Source organism: Equus quagga, chromosome 5 (assembly GCF_021613505.1).
Source record: "Equus quagga isolate Etosha38 chromosome 5, UCLA_HA_Equagga_1.0, whole genome shotgun sequence".
In the NCBI taxonomy this organism is placed as follows: Eukaryota; Metazoa; Chordata; class Mammalia; order Perissodactyla; family Equidae; genus Equus; species Equus quagga.
Window position 1 is genome coordinate 122,592,216 of NC_060271.1, and position 18,333 is coordinate 122,610,548.

Consider the following 18,333-nt stretch of genomic DNA (forward strand, 5'->3'; position numbering starts at 1 on the left):
CCTCAGCAAAAAGAGGAGGATTGGCGACAGATGTTAGCTCAGGGCTAATCTTCCTCACAAAAAAAAACATTCTTGGGACAATTTGTGCAAATTGAATGGGGTCTGACGATTAGCTTGGAGTAAGAGATGGATGTTAACTCTGATTTCAGTGGTTGTACTGTGGAAAAGAGGGAAACTGTCCTTATTTGTACTCAAGACATTGAAATGTCTGGGAGCAATGGGGCATCAAGTCAGTCTATTCTCAGATGGTTCAGAGGAAAAAGATGTCCTTTGTACTTTGTTTGCAAGCTTTTTGTAAGTTTGAGATGATTGTGAAATTTATAAAAAGTATTATTTAAAAAAAAACCCACCATGCTCTCTCCTCCTGCATCTATCTCTTCCCGTGTCAATCTCTCATTGCTTCTTTTCCATAAAGTGAATTTCTTCTTCTAAGCAGTTAATGGTAGATGCTCTGTAAAATGGTACCAAAGTAGAAAGCTGAGTTGTTTCCTTTTATTATCTCTTCTGTTTGGTGCAGTGGAGGACCCCATGACATTTTGCATTGTTTCACCCAGCCTGGAACTGGATTCTTGCAGTCTTAGCATTGCTGGTTCATTTAGGGGATGGGAGAAGTGGGGAAGCACTTGCTCACCTGGCTCAGCTTTCTGGCCTCAGGCCATGCAGACCTCCCACACACACCCCAGGATGCTCAAACATCACCTCAAGGAGCATGCAGTCGTTTAGAAAATGTGCAGGAAGCGAAGCATTTCTTACACAACATGAGACATCATCTTTGTTCCTGGCCTTCTCTTGCAGGAGAGAAGAGGATATAGTTGGGCTGCTCCTTCCCCTGGGGGGTGGGGTTTAAGGAGAGCTCTGTGGCTGGGACTAAGTGTGCTCTGTGAACAAATATATGTCTGAGGCCTTAAAGGCGAAGCTCTCCTGCAGGAATACTGAGGACAGAAAAGTTTTCCCTTTCCAAGGGGACTGAGATTCCTGCCTATGCCCCATAGAGATGTAGGTGAGTGATCACATGGGTCCAGGTGGAGAGCCACGGTGGGACAGGGATCTGCCCCCTTCCACCAGATTGAAGACATCTGCAAGGAAGACTGGTAAGGGCCGCAGAAGGCTCTGAGTTGCCGTAGTTCTGTAAAGAGAAAATTCCTGGAGGGAGAGGAGGCTGCTCCAGGTGCCACAAGGACAGGGGGAACTTGGATGGGTTTGGAAGAGAGAGCTGGTCCAGAGAAAGAGTCTGCTGCTCACCCTGCACTTTCACAGCAGCTCATTAAGGCCTCACAGTCCTGGGAGGTTAGGATCATACTCACTGGACAGATTACCACGGAGGTGTGAGGTCAGAGACTTGCTCAAGATCGCAGAGACACTAAGGGACAGCTGGGATTCACATGCGGCCCTCCACTCCAGAGCCATCACTTCAGGCTCTTCTTTCCACGGCATCACGCTGCCTCCTGGAGGCAATGGTGAGCAGCCTAGCAAGAGTCCAGGGTTACAGGGTCGGCCTGGTGGCGTAGTGGTTAAGTTCAGTGTGCTCTGCTTCAACAGCCCAGGTTCTCAGGTTCGGATCCTGGGCTCAGACCTACACCACTCATCAAGCCATGTGTGGTGGAGTCCCATATATAAAAAATAGAGGAAGATGGGGCTGGCCCCGTGGCCGAGTGGTTAAGTTCGCGTGCTCCACTGCAGGTGGCCCAGTGTTTCGTTGGTTCGAATCCTGGGCGCGGACATGGCACTGCTCATCAAACCACGCTGAGGCAGCGTCCCACATGCCACAACTAGAAGGACCCACAATGAAGAATATGCAACTGTGTACCTGGGGGCTTTGGGGAGAAAAAGGAAAAAATAAAATCTAAAAAAAAAAAAAAAATAGAGGAAGATGGGCACAGATATTAGCTCAGGGCCACTCTGCCTCAAGCAAAAAGAGGAAAGTTGGCAGCAGGTTAGCTCAGGGCCAGTCTTCCTCACCAAAAAAAAAAGAGAGAGAGAGTGGAGGGTTGGTAAGGGAGGGGCAAATGAGGGCCAGGTTGGCAGTTGAAGTGAAGAGTAGATAGTTGGTAGCAACTGAGTAGTTTTAAAAGAATGAAAGATAAAACAGCGGTTTTCAGGGGGAGTGGAGGCAAATGCCAGGCAGTGGATTGTGAGGAGGAAAGCCTGCATGCGAGAGTCAGGGCTGAGGCATCAGCAGCCACACACGCCGACCCTCTGTAGCTCTGCCACAGCCTGGTGCTCCAGACACACCAACTTCTGTCGACTCTGAACGTATGCTGAGCTCTGCAACCTTTGGAATGAACTGCTCCAGCTTTGAGAGTGCCCATGCCTCTACCCCGCCCCCTGGAGACTTGGCCCAAAATACCAACTGCTCCTGCCTCCCAGAGCAGTCCCTCTCTCCCCGTCTCCCCACCGAGCCCTCATGGTCCCCTGGCCATGTCTCTATTGAAGTACTTACCATTGTTGCAGGAATTATATTTTTACCAGTCTGCTCCTCCGTGCACGTGCCTGACACTCCTTCCTGCCCTTAAAAGGAGAGTCCTCGGAGATGGGACTTGTGTCTTAGTCATCTCTGTATTCTCAGGGCTTATAAAATAGGGCCTGCCACGTGGAATATTCAATAAGTGTTATCTGAATAAAAGTTTCTACCATACCTAATAGGCAAGCTCTCAAGAAACACGATTCTCTCAGTTGGTCACACCATCAGGGAATCACATCTCAGTCCCTCGAAATCGCATATGTGAATGGAGTGTGAATGGTCTTGCTCTTCTTTCCCATTAGCGTTTCTGCCGCCAAACTGTGCATAACTGGGTCAGGTGGATTCAAGGACATTGACTGTTGGCTTTCTGGCACTGGGGGACCATGAGAAAGCAAGGCCACAACACTTCGTGGCCCATTCTTCTTGTCCCCTCCGGCTGCAACTGTTACTTCCATTCCTAAAAAACCTCTGGAGTTTGGGTATTAGCAACTACCACATATGTGGTTATTATTTGTTGAGCACTGACCCCATGCAGCACCCCAAGTGGGAATTGCAGCAACACTACACAAGCCCGTGCTCTGGGACAGCAGAGTATTTTCATTTTGTATTGCATTCCTCAGACATTCTGGCAAAGGGGCCTATGCTGACCTCCCTACTTTGGGACAGACTTCCTTGCTGGGTAAGTCTATGGGAAAATTCCTGTTCCCTGGGATGGGAATGTGACCCTGTGACTGGGCGTCCATTACAGCCAGGGGGCGCGGGTGCACCTGCAGGGCCTCCCTCCCTCACAGAGGGACTAGCATCCCGCCTCTGCAAATCCACCCTGCTCAGGCTCTGCGGAACATCTGGGTTTCCTCCTACTGGTCACTGCTGAAGGGCCTCACACCTGGATGTTATTAGGACTCAGCAGACGCCCACAGCCTCACGGTCAGTGGCTGCATGCTGGTGACACATTGCAACAAACGAGTTTCTCCCCAGATCACTGTTCCTTCTGAACAGAAGAGGGTAGACTTCCCAGGGGCACAGGAACACAGCGCCTCCATCACCAGGTCAGGCAGCACCGCCCTCAGTGGGGCAGCGGTTAGCGGCATCTTTGCCTTGGCCTGCTTGGAAGTGAGCAGGCATCGGGCATACCAGGGGCATGGAGAAGTCTATCTTCACCTTCTTGTAGCACCAGTCATTGCAGGGCCTTTGAGACTTGCTCTCATCAGTGTTTTGGAAATAGGATAAAATCTTAAGTGCTACCCCTGACTTCCCTTTCTCCCAGTAGAGAACTACCCCTTCTCTACGGAACGTGTAATCCTCTAACCACAGAATGCTGGGGTTGGTCAAGTGGAGACTGAAAAATGAGAAAATGAAGAACTGACCAAGGATTGTTATAAACAAAGCATGACAAGACTTGACACTTTCCATGGCAGGGTCATAAAACTTACCCGTTTACTGTACCTGCCAAATGAGTTAGTTGAAAGGTGAACATAATTTTTCTTCCAAAGAAAAAGACTCCATTTAGTAGTAGTGAAATTAAGAAGCAAAAACAGAGCAGACTTTCTTGATCTCCCTTTCACCAGAGAGGGACACACATGACCGCAGGGACTGGCATGAACATACTGCAGGAACATTGGATTACAGTGGGGGTGTGCTGCCATCGCTCTGCAAAAAGTTGGGTCACACTGGCCCATCCACCTCCCAGAGGAAGTAATCCTGCTAACAAGTCATGAGGGCAAGTCCCCTTCATCTTCCCACAACCGCTGCTTTGTCACTAACCCTGTCCCAGAAATATTTAAGGAATAGATGGAACAGCTTACTCCTCCATCTCTTGTAGGAAAAAGTCAGGTGTGGAGCCAGGAGGGCAGAACGCTTGTGTGGTTGGTCCTCTCCTGCCCAGTCTGAGAGAAATGCTGAAGGAGGCAAGGCCATGCCGAGTCACCGAGCACTGATCTTTGTCTTTGTCTAGAAGAGTACTGAGCAGAAGTGCCTGTCAAACCTGCTGCAGGACCCTCTTGGTTTCCCTGACAGACAGCTGGCCTTGCGGAGGAGGCCGCTACAGTCGGGCTTCACACCTCTGGATTTTAGAGGCTCCAGAGCGGCCGTGCTCATGCTTGGAAGTGACAGCAAGCCTACAGCAGCCTGATGTGTGTGAAAGCAGAAACCTGTCCACTCAAACTGTGCTTGGAAGGACCACAGTCACTCATTGTAAATGACAGTGCTCATTTTCCAAAGAGAAAATGTTTTCCACTGCATTTTGGCCTCTTCTCTCCTGAACCCAAACGATTTTTCTACCTTCCCGCACAGTGGCTTCGGGCAGCGTGGGGCTGCACACAGTGTCACACCAGTCACAAAGACCCAGGGAGCAGCAGCCCCGTGCCTGAGGCCCCCAACCTCATGGACAGCTCCTCACTACAGCCCAAGGTGTTTCAAGGGGATGGGTCAGAGAGATGGACAGGTCCAGAAGTCCCACATAGTTCCCCTGTTTTCATGTGGTCACTCCTGATGCCTAAATGGCTGATCACTGTTCTTAGCGTTGAGGAGCAAGAGCAAACAAACACAGAAAGGCTGAATAACAAGTCAAAGGTTAGTTCTCTGAAGACCAGCCAGGGGAAGTTTTATCAATAAAATATTTAATCAACTTATCTGTACAAAATATTAAAATGGTTAATGAAGAGTAGACAAGCATGTTTAACAAATATATATTGCTATATAATTGTCAAGAAAAATAGAGATTGCTGTTTTACAGTTCATTTACATTTCAATATGTACAATCTATTTAAAGTTGCGAATACCTATACACGGGGGATTTGTACCTGCCCTCGAAGAGCTCCCTGCCAGCTGACCTGAACAGGGCAGCATTCGCGACGTCAGCTCGTGCTGCCCAAATGGCCAAGCTGGGCAGCAGGGAGGCGGCCCCACCTCCAGCCCCCAAGCCTCGGAGTTCTGCTCTGGCCAAACAGAGCTGGAAGACAGCTGGCAAAGGAGATTTCAGCTCTCACATTCAATGAGTTTAAGAACATCACCCCTGTCCCATCTTACTCCAAAGCCACGCTGAGAAACTGAGCATCGCTGCAAAATGAGAGGGCTTGTAATGCCCCACGATAGTTAATTTTGTCTTAGCTGTTGAGGGAATGGTGTGTCATTGAGCTCTGATGGCATCACCGCCACTTCGAGTTTTGCCCATTTTCTTGAAATCACAGCACTGGAGTCGGAGTAAAGGTGTGTGATGGGTGGGGCACCCATCCTGTCAGGTGCTGCTGCCCCCGCAGGGCCGCTCAACAGCACCGCGCTGGAAGCGGGTGCCAGAGTTCTGCAGAAAGCTTCGCAGTGAGGAGTTGCCTCTTTATATGTTTTTTAAAAAACCACACAAACAAACTTGTTCCAAACCTTCCAGAATGCCCTATTGTCATCTGCTGAAGGGCAAGTTGCAGTCAGCATGTTAATCCTTGTAAAAAATGCCTTAACTTTTCATTTGGGGTGAAATACTTCCAGCTAAAAGACCTAAAGTGACTCAGTTAAGATTCTTTGTCATAGAAAACATAAAAGCTGTTTGCACTACAGTATAAAGTGAAATACGGAAAAAAAAAAATTACTCTAAGGATGCTCGAGTTCAATCTGTGATTTATCAGAGGTGGAGAATGCCAGAGAAATCCCCCGTTCCAGAGTCTCCATTCCTGGCTCGGAACACTTGAGTATAGCCTGGCCAGAAAACACGTTTTATCCCGAGCTTTCTTTCTCCCTGAACTGTATCATTATTTTCTAAACAGAATGCTGAATGGCTGACTTTGCTCTGTCTCTGACAGGCCCTGACCCAGAAATATAAATTGCAAAGAAATAAGCCCTGCTTGTTTCCTCAAGCCTTCCGAGCCAGCGTGCTCGCCTCAAGCCAAGTTGCCACTGCCCTGAGCCCCGGGGGAAGCTCGGACACATGTGTGTTCTTCTGCCCTTGGCAGCCTTTTATCTCCGAGTGACTCTGAGATAAACGTGCAGACAAGGAAAGGCCTTCGACACACCTTGTCGCTGCTTTTCAGACTCACCCCCCCTGAAAACTCCAGGCGAGGGCTGCCCATGTGTGAAAGGTCTGAGAGAAGTCAGCTCGTGGGGGAGATCTGCAGGTACATAAAACAGGTACGAGCTGCCTGCCGCTGCAATGAACCACTAGCTCACTGGCCTGGAGGCTGCCCTGGCCCAGCCTGTGTGCCTCGGGCGGGTTTGTGTTTACTGCTAATTCCGCAGGACTCCTATGAATAAGCCTTCAAGGAGTCTGCTTTTTGTCAGCCACGAGCACACTTATCCCCAGAAGGCTCAGCCGAGGTTCTAGATGCTGGCAGCCAAGTGTCTCAGGCACCTCGCCCATCTCTGGATGCAGTAACTGGGTGTGGCTGTTGCCACTGCTGTTCATACCGAGCAGTGCAGAGATGATTCTGCAAAGAAGACAGCCGCTTACCCGCCTCCTGCCTGATCACATCTCCAGCCACCACCACACCACACTCCTATCTACCAACAGCTCAAAAGGTAGGGAAGTCGACATGCAAAAGCAAAACAGCTGGCCACATCCCAGAAGGTCTGTACCACCAGGCCTAAAGGCGCCTGGGACTTGACCATCAGAAGCTTCTCCTTGCTTTTCTAGACAACTTATTTCAGCATCCTGTTACTGACTGAGAAGAAGGGTAAAAAGTTCCTGCACTACCTTCTCTCAGGTGAGCCTGTCTGGAATGAAGAGTTTGTAAACTAGCAGAAGGAAGTTCATCAGGCAAAAAAGAATGAAAACCATGCTTCCTACACCAGCACCCTCAGCTGTCCTGCCAGCAAACTCACCTGATGACAGAAACACCTCTCTCAGGAAGTTTCCGCAAACACTGCAGCCCTCTTGCCATTGTAGGGGGATGCTGTGTGTGAGAGAAGCCAGTCCTTTCTTTTGCCAGCACAGATGCATACACTTGCACAGACGCTAGAAGGTGCCTGCAAGACTGCTCACAGGAGGCCTGCACAGGCCGGGGAGAGGACCACTGCCTGCTGGGTGTGCTGTTCTGAGGCTGTATTTGTACTTTTCCACAACAATAAGCATGCCTTTAAATGCAGAGCAATTTTTCAGTGGCCTCTTTGACTCCACCCTTCCTGGGATGCTCTGCTGTAACTGCCACTGCCACCGTGAAGCACCATCCTAAACTCTGCCTGGCCAGAAGGCCCATGGCCAAGTCCCAGGCCCATTCAAGGCACGGCATCTGCACCAGAGACTGCAGGGTAGGTGGGAAGACGCCAAGCTCTGGTCGGGCTGAGTGTGCGAACACCATGAGCAGAGAGCATCCCTGAATGAGTGACCAGAGCCCATGCAGCAAATGTCAAGCCCCCAGTCACCCCCACTGATCTCCTGGGCCAACTTCCAGCCCTCTCCCTGCAGCTACGTCCACGGAGGTGACTCTCCACAGACTGGGAGCGTGGCCCTCCTGAAAAGAACAGGCTTGTCTTACCTAGAGCCTCGCTGAGATTTAACTGTGCGGTTCTAACCTCTGGGCACAGACTAAAGTCCAGAACAGCACAAAGGGAGGAGGACCACTCCAGCCTAACTGGCCAGAAGATGCAGGTGCAAAAGGCTGAGCTGTCTGAAAAATAAGAAATAACGGCTTTTGACTCCTCCCTTCTAGTGTTTCTTAATGTTAAACTGCGCCACCACTTTCCAGGCTATAAAAAAGAAGAGAAGGGGAAGCTCTTCTGATGCCTGCCCCTGGGTCACTCCCTTGGCAAGCTGGACCAGATGTTAAGTACATCGATGAAGTGGCTGAGGAGGCGGTGGGAGCTGCAGAGGACCTGGCAGAGTGGTCTGCCCTTAGACAGGCTTGCTTGCCTCGTCCAGGGACTCTAGGACAGTCCCAGGTCCCTGGCTGGGCTGTCAACAAGACACAGGCTTTTCTTTCCTCTGCTGCCCTCACAGAGGCGCCAGCAGCAACTGAGAGCCTTCCCAGGACTTGGGCACACGAAAGTCTTAACCTGAGTGTGGCTCCACCCACCCTGTGTGAGCACAGGGCAACTCGAGCTAGGCTGGCAGTGTCCCTCAGCTGGGACACAGGAAAGGCAGTGGCTTTGGTGAGCTCAGCCCTAACCCCAAGGTCCTGGCCTGCCCTGCACCTGCCTTGCCCCAGGTGGAAATCGAAGCAAGATCCATGAAGCAGCGGCAGAGGCGCGGTGTATAATGGACTCACACGCACACGCACACACACAAGCAAGAGCGACTCCACTTGTGAGAGCTGACTCTGGCACTTGGATCGGAGGAGACCTTTCCAGGAGGAGTCACAGTTGCTCTGCCTTTGAACTATGTGAGTGGGCTTTTTAGACAAAGTAGAATCCTAGAACCAGGGGCCTGTGGAGCTCCTCCTTTTACAGGGGCAGAGGTCGCAGCTCCAGGCAGAGAGGGGACTGCCCACGACTCCCCTACACCTCTCAGGAGACACCCTGCTGAGCCTGGCACCGGGCAGTCTCCCTACGGGCCCAGTGGCAGGTGTGCTGTGGGGGTCATACGACCCTGGCATACAGAAGCCCACAGAGGCTCAGGCACACCCCCACAGGGTTCCAGTCACTCCCCACTCCCTGCCAATGTTTCTAACTGCTGGGTTCGCTCCTCTGCTTCCTCTCTTTCCTTCCCAGTACAGACACCTTCTGAGGGGATGATGCAGGCCCTTCGCTCCCTCTGACAGATTGCTGCGTTCCAGAGCCTTGGTCCTCCCAGCCCACCTGGCGTCCTGCTTGAGGCCCCCTGGCCCGCAGCCCGCTGAGAGGGCCCTGCTTTCCAGGCCTGGGGAAGGTTCTGTATCCCTCATGACATGCACTCACAAGAATCAGCAAGGCCCTTGATGACGTCTGTGGCCCAGAGACAGCTGTAGTGCACTCTCTTCCTCTCCCTAGATTTTCTGGAGACCAGATTCAAGCAAAGGAAGAGTCCGACTTTTTCTTGGAAAGAATTCAGTTTTTCTCTGTGCTTTAAGAAGAAAATCAGTCTACGGTCCCTAGTTATTTTCTGCTATGAGTTTGAATGAAATTGCAAACAGGATAAATGACTTGTAGGATTTGAGTTGTACTCCAATTACAGCCACAGGGTGGTCAGTACTCTCCTGAGTGCTTATAGCAAGGTCCTCGCTCCTACTGACACCTCCATGGCTGTCAGGGGAGAAGTCACTGCCCTGGGTTTGATGGGTTTGATGTGTTTGACTCAACAATCACACAATCCACACCTCCTCTCTTTCCCCTGGCACATTAGGGTAAAGTGCCAGGACAGTGGGTCAAAGGGGAGCATGTAAGGAACGAATGGCACAGCTCAAGCCTGCTTGCCCAAGCTAAGACGACAAAGCTGCCACCCTCTCTAGAGGACGATCCCCGCTGCTTGGAAGGTAGAATTCAACCAGGCAGGCATTTGGGCATCAGTGGACATGGCCGCCTGCCAGCATAGGGGTGTCCCTTAATGCGAAGTCTGGCTTCCCCCAGCAGTGACCAGACTGTCTTGGTGTTTGGCAGACCCAGCACCAGCCCACCTCCGGCCCTGGCTGACCTGCCCTGTGCTCCCCAAGCAGGAAACCTTCCTCTCCAACTCCCCAAATCCTCCTCCCCAGCAGGAAAAGTGACTGAAATTATCTCAACTAGTAGTGCATGATTCTCCCCCGACAAAAGTGGAAAATTCTATTTACTTTAGGAGGAATACTTTGGTGACCCTAGGTGGGGGATGAGGTGGGGAGGCTGCCTTCACTCCAGTCCTGACACACTTTATCCTGCTTGTCAGCAGCCAGCTCTACCATCGGTGGGGACTGGAGATTCCAGCTGGGTGATTCAGCCCCGCTCCCTGCTGCCTAGAAGACAGACGGATAGTACAGGGCACCACCAATGGCGTGGGCAGAATCCTTTTCTCCACATCTTGGTAAATTTAGTCAAACCACATCATAGCAGCAAAAACCTGTCTGCCTCCACAGGTGGTGGCCCTTTGGCTGTCATTTTTACAAAGTGACACACATCCTCTCCATTCACCTACTTTTAACTCTGAGATGCCAGAGGGCTGGGTCTGGAGCAGGGCCCAGGTGGCCCCTGGTGGTTACCTGCAGCTACCAGAGGAAATCCAGGAGGCATTCCTTTTATTTGGTAAACAAAGAACACACTGAGGGCAGGGGCCATGGAAGGAAATGTCCCTGGCTAAGGATCACCCCCCTGCCCCGGGGTGCATCCTCGATTCAGGATGCAGGAAGGTGCCTACTTCCTACATCAGTTACAGCACATCTTGGTAGAGGGAGGAGGTCATTGGAAGAAAACAGGAAATGGACATTTTTTTCCTGCCATAAAAACCTCAGGCTAACTCAAGACATTTCTTCCCAAAAATCTGTTCTTCCTAGTCACTGAAAAAGTATCAAAATATTTGCTTTCATCCAAAGATATTAAATATGCTAGAATTTCTTCAAAATAGTATTTAGCTATAGTTTTTCATTAACTTCTTTTCTAAAACTTCTAATACCACAAGTTTTGATACTTTAGTGCCATTTTTTAAATTCTCCATGATGACAGGTATCAGAGCAATTACCATGCAATCATTAAAATCATAGTTAAGAAAAGCAGAGTGAGGCTTCTCTGGCAAAACCCATGAACGTATCAGGACCATCTTTGTCCACTCTGACACTGGAGGGAAGTGCACCACAGCAGCCACTTTGGGATGTTTGTTTGTTTGTTTTAACTTGAAGAGACTTGTATTTTCTGGTATTTACAGCTACTCACATAGCCACAGCATATAAATTCACAATATAAAAGTATTTTCTTTTCCTTTGGGACAATTTTATAGGATAAAAAGGACTCAGGTGGGACCCTTAAATAAATTACCTGTATCTAAATCTTTCATATTTCTCTCTCTTAAGAGTGTAACCACTGAGAATTAAAATTTGTATAAACTGTCCTGGACCTTAGCATCCACGACAAGAAATGGGGAATGTATGCCTCTGGGGATCCGAAGGAGAACGCCCAGCACGGCCTTCCACAGGAGCTCCCAGGGGGACTGCAGGGTTTTTCAAAGAAGCCCCTAGGGCCCCAGGCAGGTGGAATCCAACTTCCTTCTCCCAACCGTTTACACAAGGCCACAAAGGACTGCCAGGCAGAAACGAACCAAATAAAACAATGAGGGCCGGCACGTTTGACCTCCCTCTTACATGAACAGACAATCCTACAATCAACAAGACTCTTTGGGACAAAACACAGGGACTAGGGGATAGGCTTCCACCTCACCTCGCCCCTACCAAGGCCCAGCCCTTCTGAAGGGGCCACAGCAGCCCAGCTGCAAACGCCCCTTCACAGAGAGAGAGGGGAGGAGCAGCCCTTCCTCCCCGTCTACTCACAAAAGCACTTTTGTGTGGCTTCGCTTCCCGTTACTATCACACTGCCAAAACTACAGCAACAACACAATGAACACGTGTAAAAGCTGACACAGGCTTCATAGCTAAGCGCACGCACATGTGGGCCCACTCTGAGTATGTCATGAGGGAGGCTGCAGCTACCTGGCAGAGAAGCCTGACGCTCTGCAAGAGCCTGCCCCAGGACACCTCCCTGCCTCTTCCAAGCCCGTAGAGCCTCTTCGTCAGCTCCTCAGGAAAACTTCGTGGCAGGTCTCTAGGAAGAGCCATAGCCATCCCCCTGTCCCATTCCCAGCCATTGCACTAGCTTCCTCTGAGTGCCCCCAAGGCACTGCTGCCACCTCGGGCTGCCCGGCTTGGAGCTTCAGAACCTGGCAGATGCTACCTCATCCCCAATTTGACGTCAGCTCAGACTCGCAGTTTAAAGCCTCTCCCCCCGTTTCGCCTCCCCTCCAAAAGAAAAAAATTTTTTCCCACTTTCTAGGTCATTCCCAGTTGGAACTGATAAAAAAGAGTGGTGCTGATCTTTGCAGGGAGCTGAGAAGCACCACAATGCATTCTTTCGGACAAATGTTCCTTCTCAAAACTGAGGGGGCACGTGAGATTTTAAAAGTTAGAGAAAAAAGGGAAGGCCTTTAGGAGCAGTTCCTTCCCGGAGTAAATGGCCTCGGTGCAACGCAAACCCTCAGAAAGGGCGTTACCGCCCTTCCCTCGGTCCCAGGTGCAACACGGGGAACTCAACCACCCAGCCGGGCCAGGCCTCACACTCCACTCGGCCAGAAACAAAAAGCAGGGAGACAGCACTTAGCAAGTACCTCTTTAGTTCACCCATTCTGGAGCCCCCAAGTCCCTAACCCGTTTCTACCTGATTTAGTGCCTGTTATTGTAACATTAACACAAACACCATCCTCTCCCCAAAAGGGGGCAGTGGGTGCAGCGGTGATCTGTTTGCAGAGTACACATGGCTTTGACATTCGGTAGCGGCAGGACGTCTCTTCCCAGGTCTTTCAGATGCTGTCCATGGTAAATGTGTGCGTAAGTGAACGAGTGTTGGTGTGAGTGTGAACGTGTGCTCTCCCTCCTCCGTGAGTGCGCGGGGCCATGGTCCGACGCGCATCCACGCTCGCTGACGACAGGCCTGGCCCACAGCTGCTCTTCAGCAAGGGGTCCTCAGCTGCCCTCTCCCTGGCCCGGCCGGGCCCGTCTGCTACCTGCAGCCACACGCCTCCACCACCATGTCCTCGTACTGCTTGTAGACCACGTTGTTGGCGGCGTCGATGTAGAGGATGCTGATGGGGCTGAGGCGCGCAGGCACGCAGCAAGAGGCAGGCGCCGCGTCGGGCGCCATGGAGTTGAGCAGCGTCTGAATGATGGCGTGGTTGGTGGGCTCGAGATGCGAGCGCAGCGGGAAGTCGCAAACGCCCTCGCAGTGGTACGCCTCGTAGTCCAGCGGCGCGATGATCCAGTCGTCCCAGCCCAGCTCCTTGAAGTCCACATGCAGCGGCTTCCGGCTACAGCGGCTCCGACCCCTGCGCCCGTGGCCCCGGCCCGCGCCCCCGCCGCTGCCCTGCGCCGCCCGCGTCCCAGCCAGCGCTGTCCGCCGCCGCCTGCGACCTCCGATGACCGCCGTCGGCGAGCCGGTGCCGGGTCCCGGATCCGGCGGCGGCTCCGCGGCCAGCGCGGCCCCGAGCGCGCGGGCCTGGGCGCGGATCTCCCGGAACAGGCTCTCCTTCCTCTGTGTGCGGGAGGAGACAACGAGCAGGGCGCGCTCTTCCGCCGCGGCCCCGCCTCCACCCCGCGAGCCGAAGCCCAGTAGCTGCAGTGCCAGCGGGCCCCGCGCCGGCCCGGCCGCTGCGCGCAGCAAGAGGCAGAACACGCGGGTGGCGCGCGGCTCGCGGCGGTGGCGCCGCACGGCGTCCGCCACGTCAAACACCTCCCAGCGCGCACCGTCCAGGGGCTCGGCCGCTCGCGAGTGCAGCAGGAGCGGCGCGCTGGCGGCGCCGGGGCACGTGGACAGCAGCAGCAGCAGCGGCGGGGGAATCGCGCTGCCGGAGCTCGGCTCCGGAGAGTCGCGGCGCAGCACGCGCAGCTCCGCGCCCACCACCTCGTCGGCGTCGGAAAGACTGGACACGTCGAATAGGAAGCTCTGGCCGGTCTCGGCGGCCGATTCGTCTGCAGGAGACGGGCAGAGACAGAGAGAGAAAGAGTGGAGTGAGAGTGGAGCCCGCACTCCGGGCCGCGGCGCATCCTAACTGCGAACAGCGCAGCTACACGGGGACTTATTATTGCCCTGCTGAGCCTCCGGGAGAGCTGCGGAGTCACAGCTCTGCGAAAACGGAAAATTCATGTCCTGCGAAACTCTGCTCCTTCTGCTCCCTCTCCTCCCCAGCCCAGCCTGGCCATTCCAGCCGGCCACAGTCTCCCAGGCAGGCTGGGGCCCTGCGATTCGTCCAGAAGCGGGACGCGTCAGCTGGCCTGCAGAGCCCCTCTTGTGCATCCAGCCTCCCCTCCTCGCTTCGCCAAAGGGGAACTGAGGCCCAGATAGGGGCCTGTCTCCCCAAGTTGTCATGGCCACGAGCGCTGCTGCTCGCCATCGGGAACTCCAGGCTCAGCTTCTCCCAGCGTTTCCGCGACCTCCGATGGACGGGGGAAAGTGGCGAAGGAGCGCAAGGAACCTTCCGGGAAGGGTTTGGGGTGTCCCGGGACTGCCTCGCTTCAGTGAGGGCAGCGGCCTGTGTGAGGACGCGCCTCCAGGACCCGCCGGTCCCTTCTCAGGCTTATCCTTTCCCTCGTTTATGACTTATCTCCGGCGTGGGGATTTTATTTCTGGTCGTGGGCAGTTTTTCCTTTTTGGGCTCAGAAAAAAAGAACTGAAATTCCACCAAGCAGCAGATAAGGAGCTCCCTTTGAAGAGGGTCATATGGTTTCGTTTTGCCCCAAACTCGGAGAGACTGCGCAGTCTTCCCCCACCACTGGAGATTTGCTCACCCTCCCGCCGACGCCAGGACCTCGATTCCTGAGGTCCCAAGTGTGGGCGCTGCCGGTGGCCTCCGGGGACCTCAGGCAGCTGTACTCCAATTTGTGGCTCGGGATGGAAGGAGATAGAAGAGGCGCTGGGCTAGCGCTCCTCCCCCACTGCTTCCTCCCGAGGGCTTGCTTGGCGGAGCACTTTCTCAGAGCTTCCCCTGCGGCCTTTCCCTCCCTCACGATGCTGTATCCCCCAACCCTCCAGAGGGACGAAGGAGAGGCGGCCTTACTAGCCTTGCCAGCCAAACGGAGCTCCCCAGGAAAGGATTTAGCTCAGGCCGAGGCTATGGCAGGCCTCACACGACCTAAGCGCAGCAGTGCCTCTGCCAGCTGAGGGCCCTGCACACCCCACCTCTCCCACGGCGCGGGAGCCGCAAAGCAGCATTAGGGCTGGGGCCGTCCCTGGCCCCGTACATCAGGACTCGGGCTTCCTACGAGGACCCCAGCATCCTGTCTAGGTGGCACGCCAGGCCCTCAGAGAATGCTTGAAAGTTCCCACCGGACTAGAGGGCCATTTGGGCCCATCTGTGTGTAGGCGTTGTGTGTGTGCTGGAGGGGGTGGATACCCGTCGTCAACCTTCTCTCTCAGGAAGGGTCCCGGGCGTAAGCCAGTCAGCGGCTCCCAGACAAGGCCCGACTGGGGCAGCGCTTACTTTCCAACAATTTTCCCCTTTCTTTCCCTCCTGCCTTCCATGTTGCGTCTCTGGCTGGATAGAATTAAGGCCGAAATTACTTGCATTTCCGCCTGAAATTAGTTAAATTTTCCCTATCTGTCTGCTTTAATGACTTCAATAGAGATTAATAAAATCCAGATGACACACAGCAACCACCGCAGCCTCACCCACGTCCTACCTTTGGAGGGCCCAGGGCGGAGTAAGGTGGGGCGCTTGGTCCGAGAGAGGCCTGCGTCCCTGGACGGTCGCTGGCCCTCCTCTCCTGCCCACACAGCCCGAGTCTGCTACCTCTGGCTCTCCCAGGGGCCCGGCACAAGGCACAGGCACCCATAGCTACTAAGTCCACCGGACGCAGCCTGCGGAGAAGGGCCCTCCGCGTACCTCGTGATGCCACCAGCCTCTCCGGGGACGTTTACTTTCGTCTGGTGCCTGCCTCTGTCCTGCATTGCCCTGAGTTTCCCCCAATTTGTGCAGCCCCCACGAGACTAGGAGCTGCAGAGATGGCTGCAACCAAGGAACCGCCGCCACTACCACTGCGCCGTGCCTCTCGGCCGGACCCCCTCCTTGCTTCTCCGGATCTCCAATTCAGCCTGCCTCCTCGAGGGGACCTGCCAGCCGACAGGGCCTGGGCCACTTGAAAGAGGCACCGGGTCAGGCCTCTGAGGCCCGGCCCCGGGAGCTGCCGCGGCTCTCGCCACAGTCCAGGCGCAGCGGGTTCGGGTGCGTGGGCCTTGGCGAAGTTTCTTTCTAACACCTGAGGCTGGGACGTGCGGGGGCCGCGCCCCGAATGGAACGGAGCAGGGGCACGGCTCCGGCTGTGGCCTCAGCCCGGGACCGGACAGGATTGGACGGGCGCAGCAGAGACGTGAGTACCTTGGGTCGCCTGGTCTGCGAAGCCGGTGATTGTGTCCGCGCGGCCGTGGCGGCCAGAGCCCGAGGTGGAGGCGGCGGCTGCCCCGGCCGGAGCCCTCCCGGCCAGGCTCCGGTAAAGCGACATCATGAACTGGTGCGGCACCACGGAGCCGTTCCTGAAGCCGGAGCTGGCAGCGCGCCGCGCAGCGCGGGCCCCGGGGGCCGCGGCGGCCGGGCCAGTGGAGGCACCCGCAGCTGCGGCGAGGGTCCGCCCGCCGCCACCGCCGCCGCCCCCGGGACTCCCGGCCGGCCCTGCCCCCGCCGCTCGCAGCACAGCGGCCGCTTCGAGTCCGTCGCGAGGGCGGCAGGCGCTCAGCAGCCAGAGGCACAGCGCGGCGGCCGCGCTCAGGTCCATGGGCTCCGTGGGCCAGGCGGGCGGGCGGCGCGGGCTCCGTGGCTCCGGGAAGTCCCCCGGCGCCTTTTGAACATAATGTTTAATAATGGGGGAAGTGTGCGCAGCAAGCCGCGGCCCCCCCTCCTCTCCCACCCCACCCCTGCCCAACGCCTGGAGCAGCGCCCCCTGCTGAACATTCTAGTGGCAGCGCTGCGCCCCCCACTCCGGCCTAACGCAGAGTCCAGGGCAGGAGGCTTCTCCCCCCACCGTAGCGCTTCGCCCCCACTCTCACGAGAGAGTGATAACGGCCAGAGGCTCCCGCCGCGACCCAGGGCCCCGCCTCCCTTCCCCGCTGCAATGCGACCCCCGTCTTCCCACGCTGCGCCCGAGCCAAACGCGCCCGAGCCAAATGCGCCCTCCGGAGTTACAGGCTCCTGGGCATCATGCGTATCCACCCAGCTTCATCCCCACTCCCCTGTGGAGAAGCACCCGCCCCCTCCTCGCTCCTACAACTCGAACGCCCCGGACGCCAGAGGTGGGGCCTTGGAAGGGCTCGGCCCCGCCTGTTCGTCCGCGACCCGGTGGCCAAGGCGCGCAGAAAGGCCACAAGGGCGCACAGAGGCCACAGGGGCGAGCAGGGTTGCCACAAAGGCGCGTTTTTTATCTTTGGTTCGGCGATTCCCCACCCTGCCACAGACCCCCAAAGATGGGAGCGGGCGGCCGGAGCAGGGGAAGGGACCCATAGGGAAGAGAGTGCGAGCGGCTGAAAGGGCAGGCCAGAAAGACACATGGACGTGGACCGACAATCGGAAAGCAAAGGTCTAGGCGCGGAACGCGCCTTAAGCTGGAGCCAAGATCTCAAAGGAGCGCAGGAATTACGAAGGCCTCGGGATGATGAGGGGGCCTCCCGCGCGGGAGTGGCCCTCCGAGTTCATCAGTGCATCGAAAGTGATGACTTTCCGCCCGCCTGCTAGAGAGGCCAGCTAACTGAAACGGGCTACTGGGTATGTCGGGGCACGGCCAGAAGCCAGGAGGGAAGGCAGCGAAGAGCCCCGGGGTAGCGCCTCCGTACTTCCTTCCCGGCCGCGGCTCTCTCAGGGGCAGGGGCTGGGTGGAGAGGACGCCTGGCGGCGGCAGCGCCTCAGACCGCACTTGCGCGGGTGGCAGGGCACTTGGGTCCGCAGCCTGCAGGGGCAGGTCTCGGAGGCCACCTCTCAGGGAGACGCTCAGGGGAGGGAGGTCGTCGGCGGGTTTTGGCTCACTCCACCGAGTGCGGGAACGACGCCGAAGACAGTGGATGGACGAGCCGGTGTTAGGCAGACGGAGGGCCTGAGCTGAAATGATCCCTGAAGCAGAGCAGGCGCGTCCTTTTCCTTTAAAATTACATTTAATACCGAACTCGAAATCTAAACGGGCGATGTGTCATGGTCACTTGGAGTGTGTGGTAGGGGTTAACGCAATGCCACAGGACGCAAAGCCCAGTGAGTCCCGACTTTCTCCCCCTTGCGCCGCGCTGTGACCCATGGAAGGGGCCCAGCCGAAGGAGCTCCTGGGCCGACAGCGGCC

The 18,333-nt window shown here is 55.2% G+C and overlaps 1 protein-coding gene across 1 annotated transcript; it reads right to left on the reverse strand.

The window, feature by feature from the left end:
* Positions 1-13,027: 13,027 nt before the first annotated feature.
* On the reverse strand, positions 13,028-16,796 carry GDF7 (growth differentiation factor 7). Its single transcript, XM_046659977.1, has 2 exons — positions 16,395-16,796; positions 13,028-13,992 (listed from the first exon to the last, which is right to left on the reverse strand). The coding sequence occupies exons 1-2, from the start codon at positions 16,786-16,788 to the stop codon at positions 13,028-13,030; spliced, it is 1,359 nt and encodes a 452-aa protein (XP_046515933.1). The 5' UTR covers positions 16,789-16,796.
* Between the last annotated feature and the right edge of the window lie 1,537 nt (positions 16,797-18,333).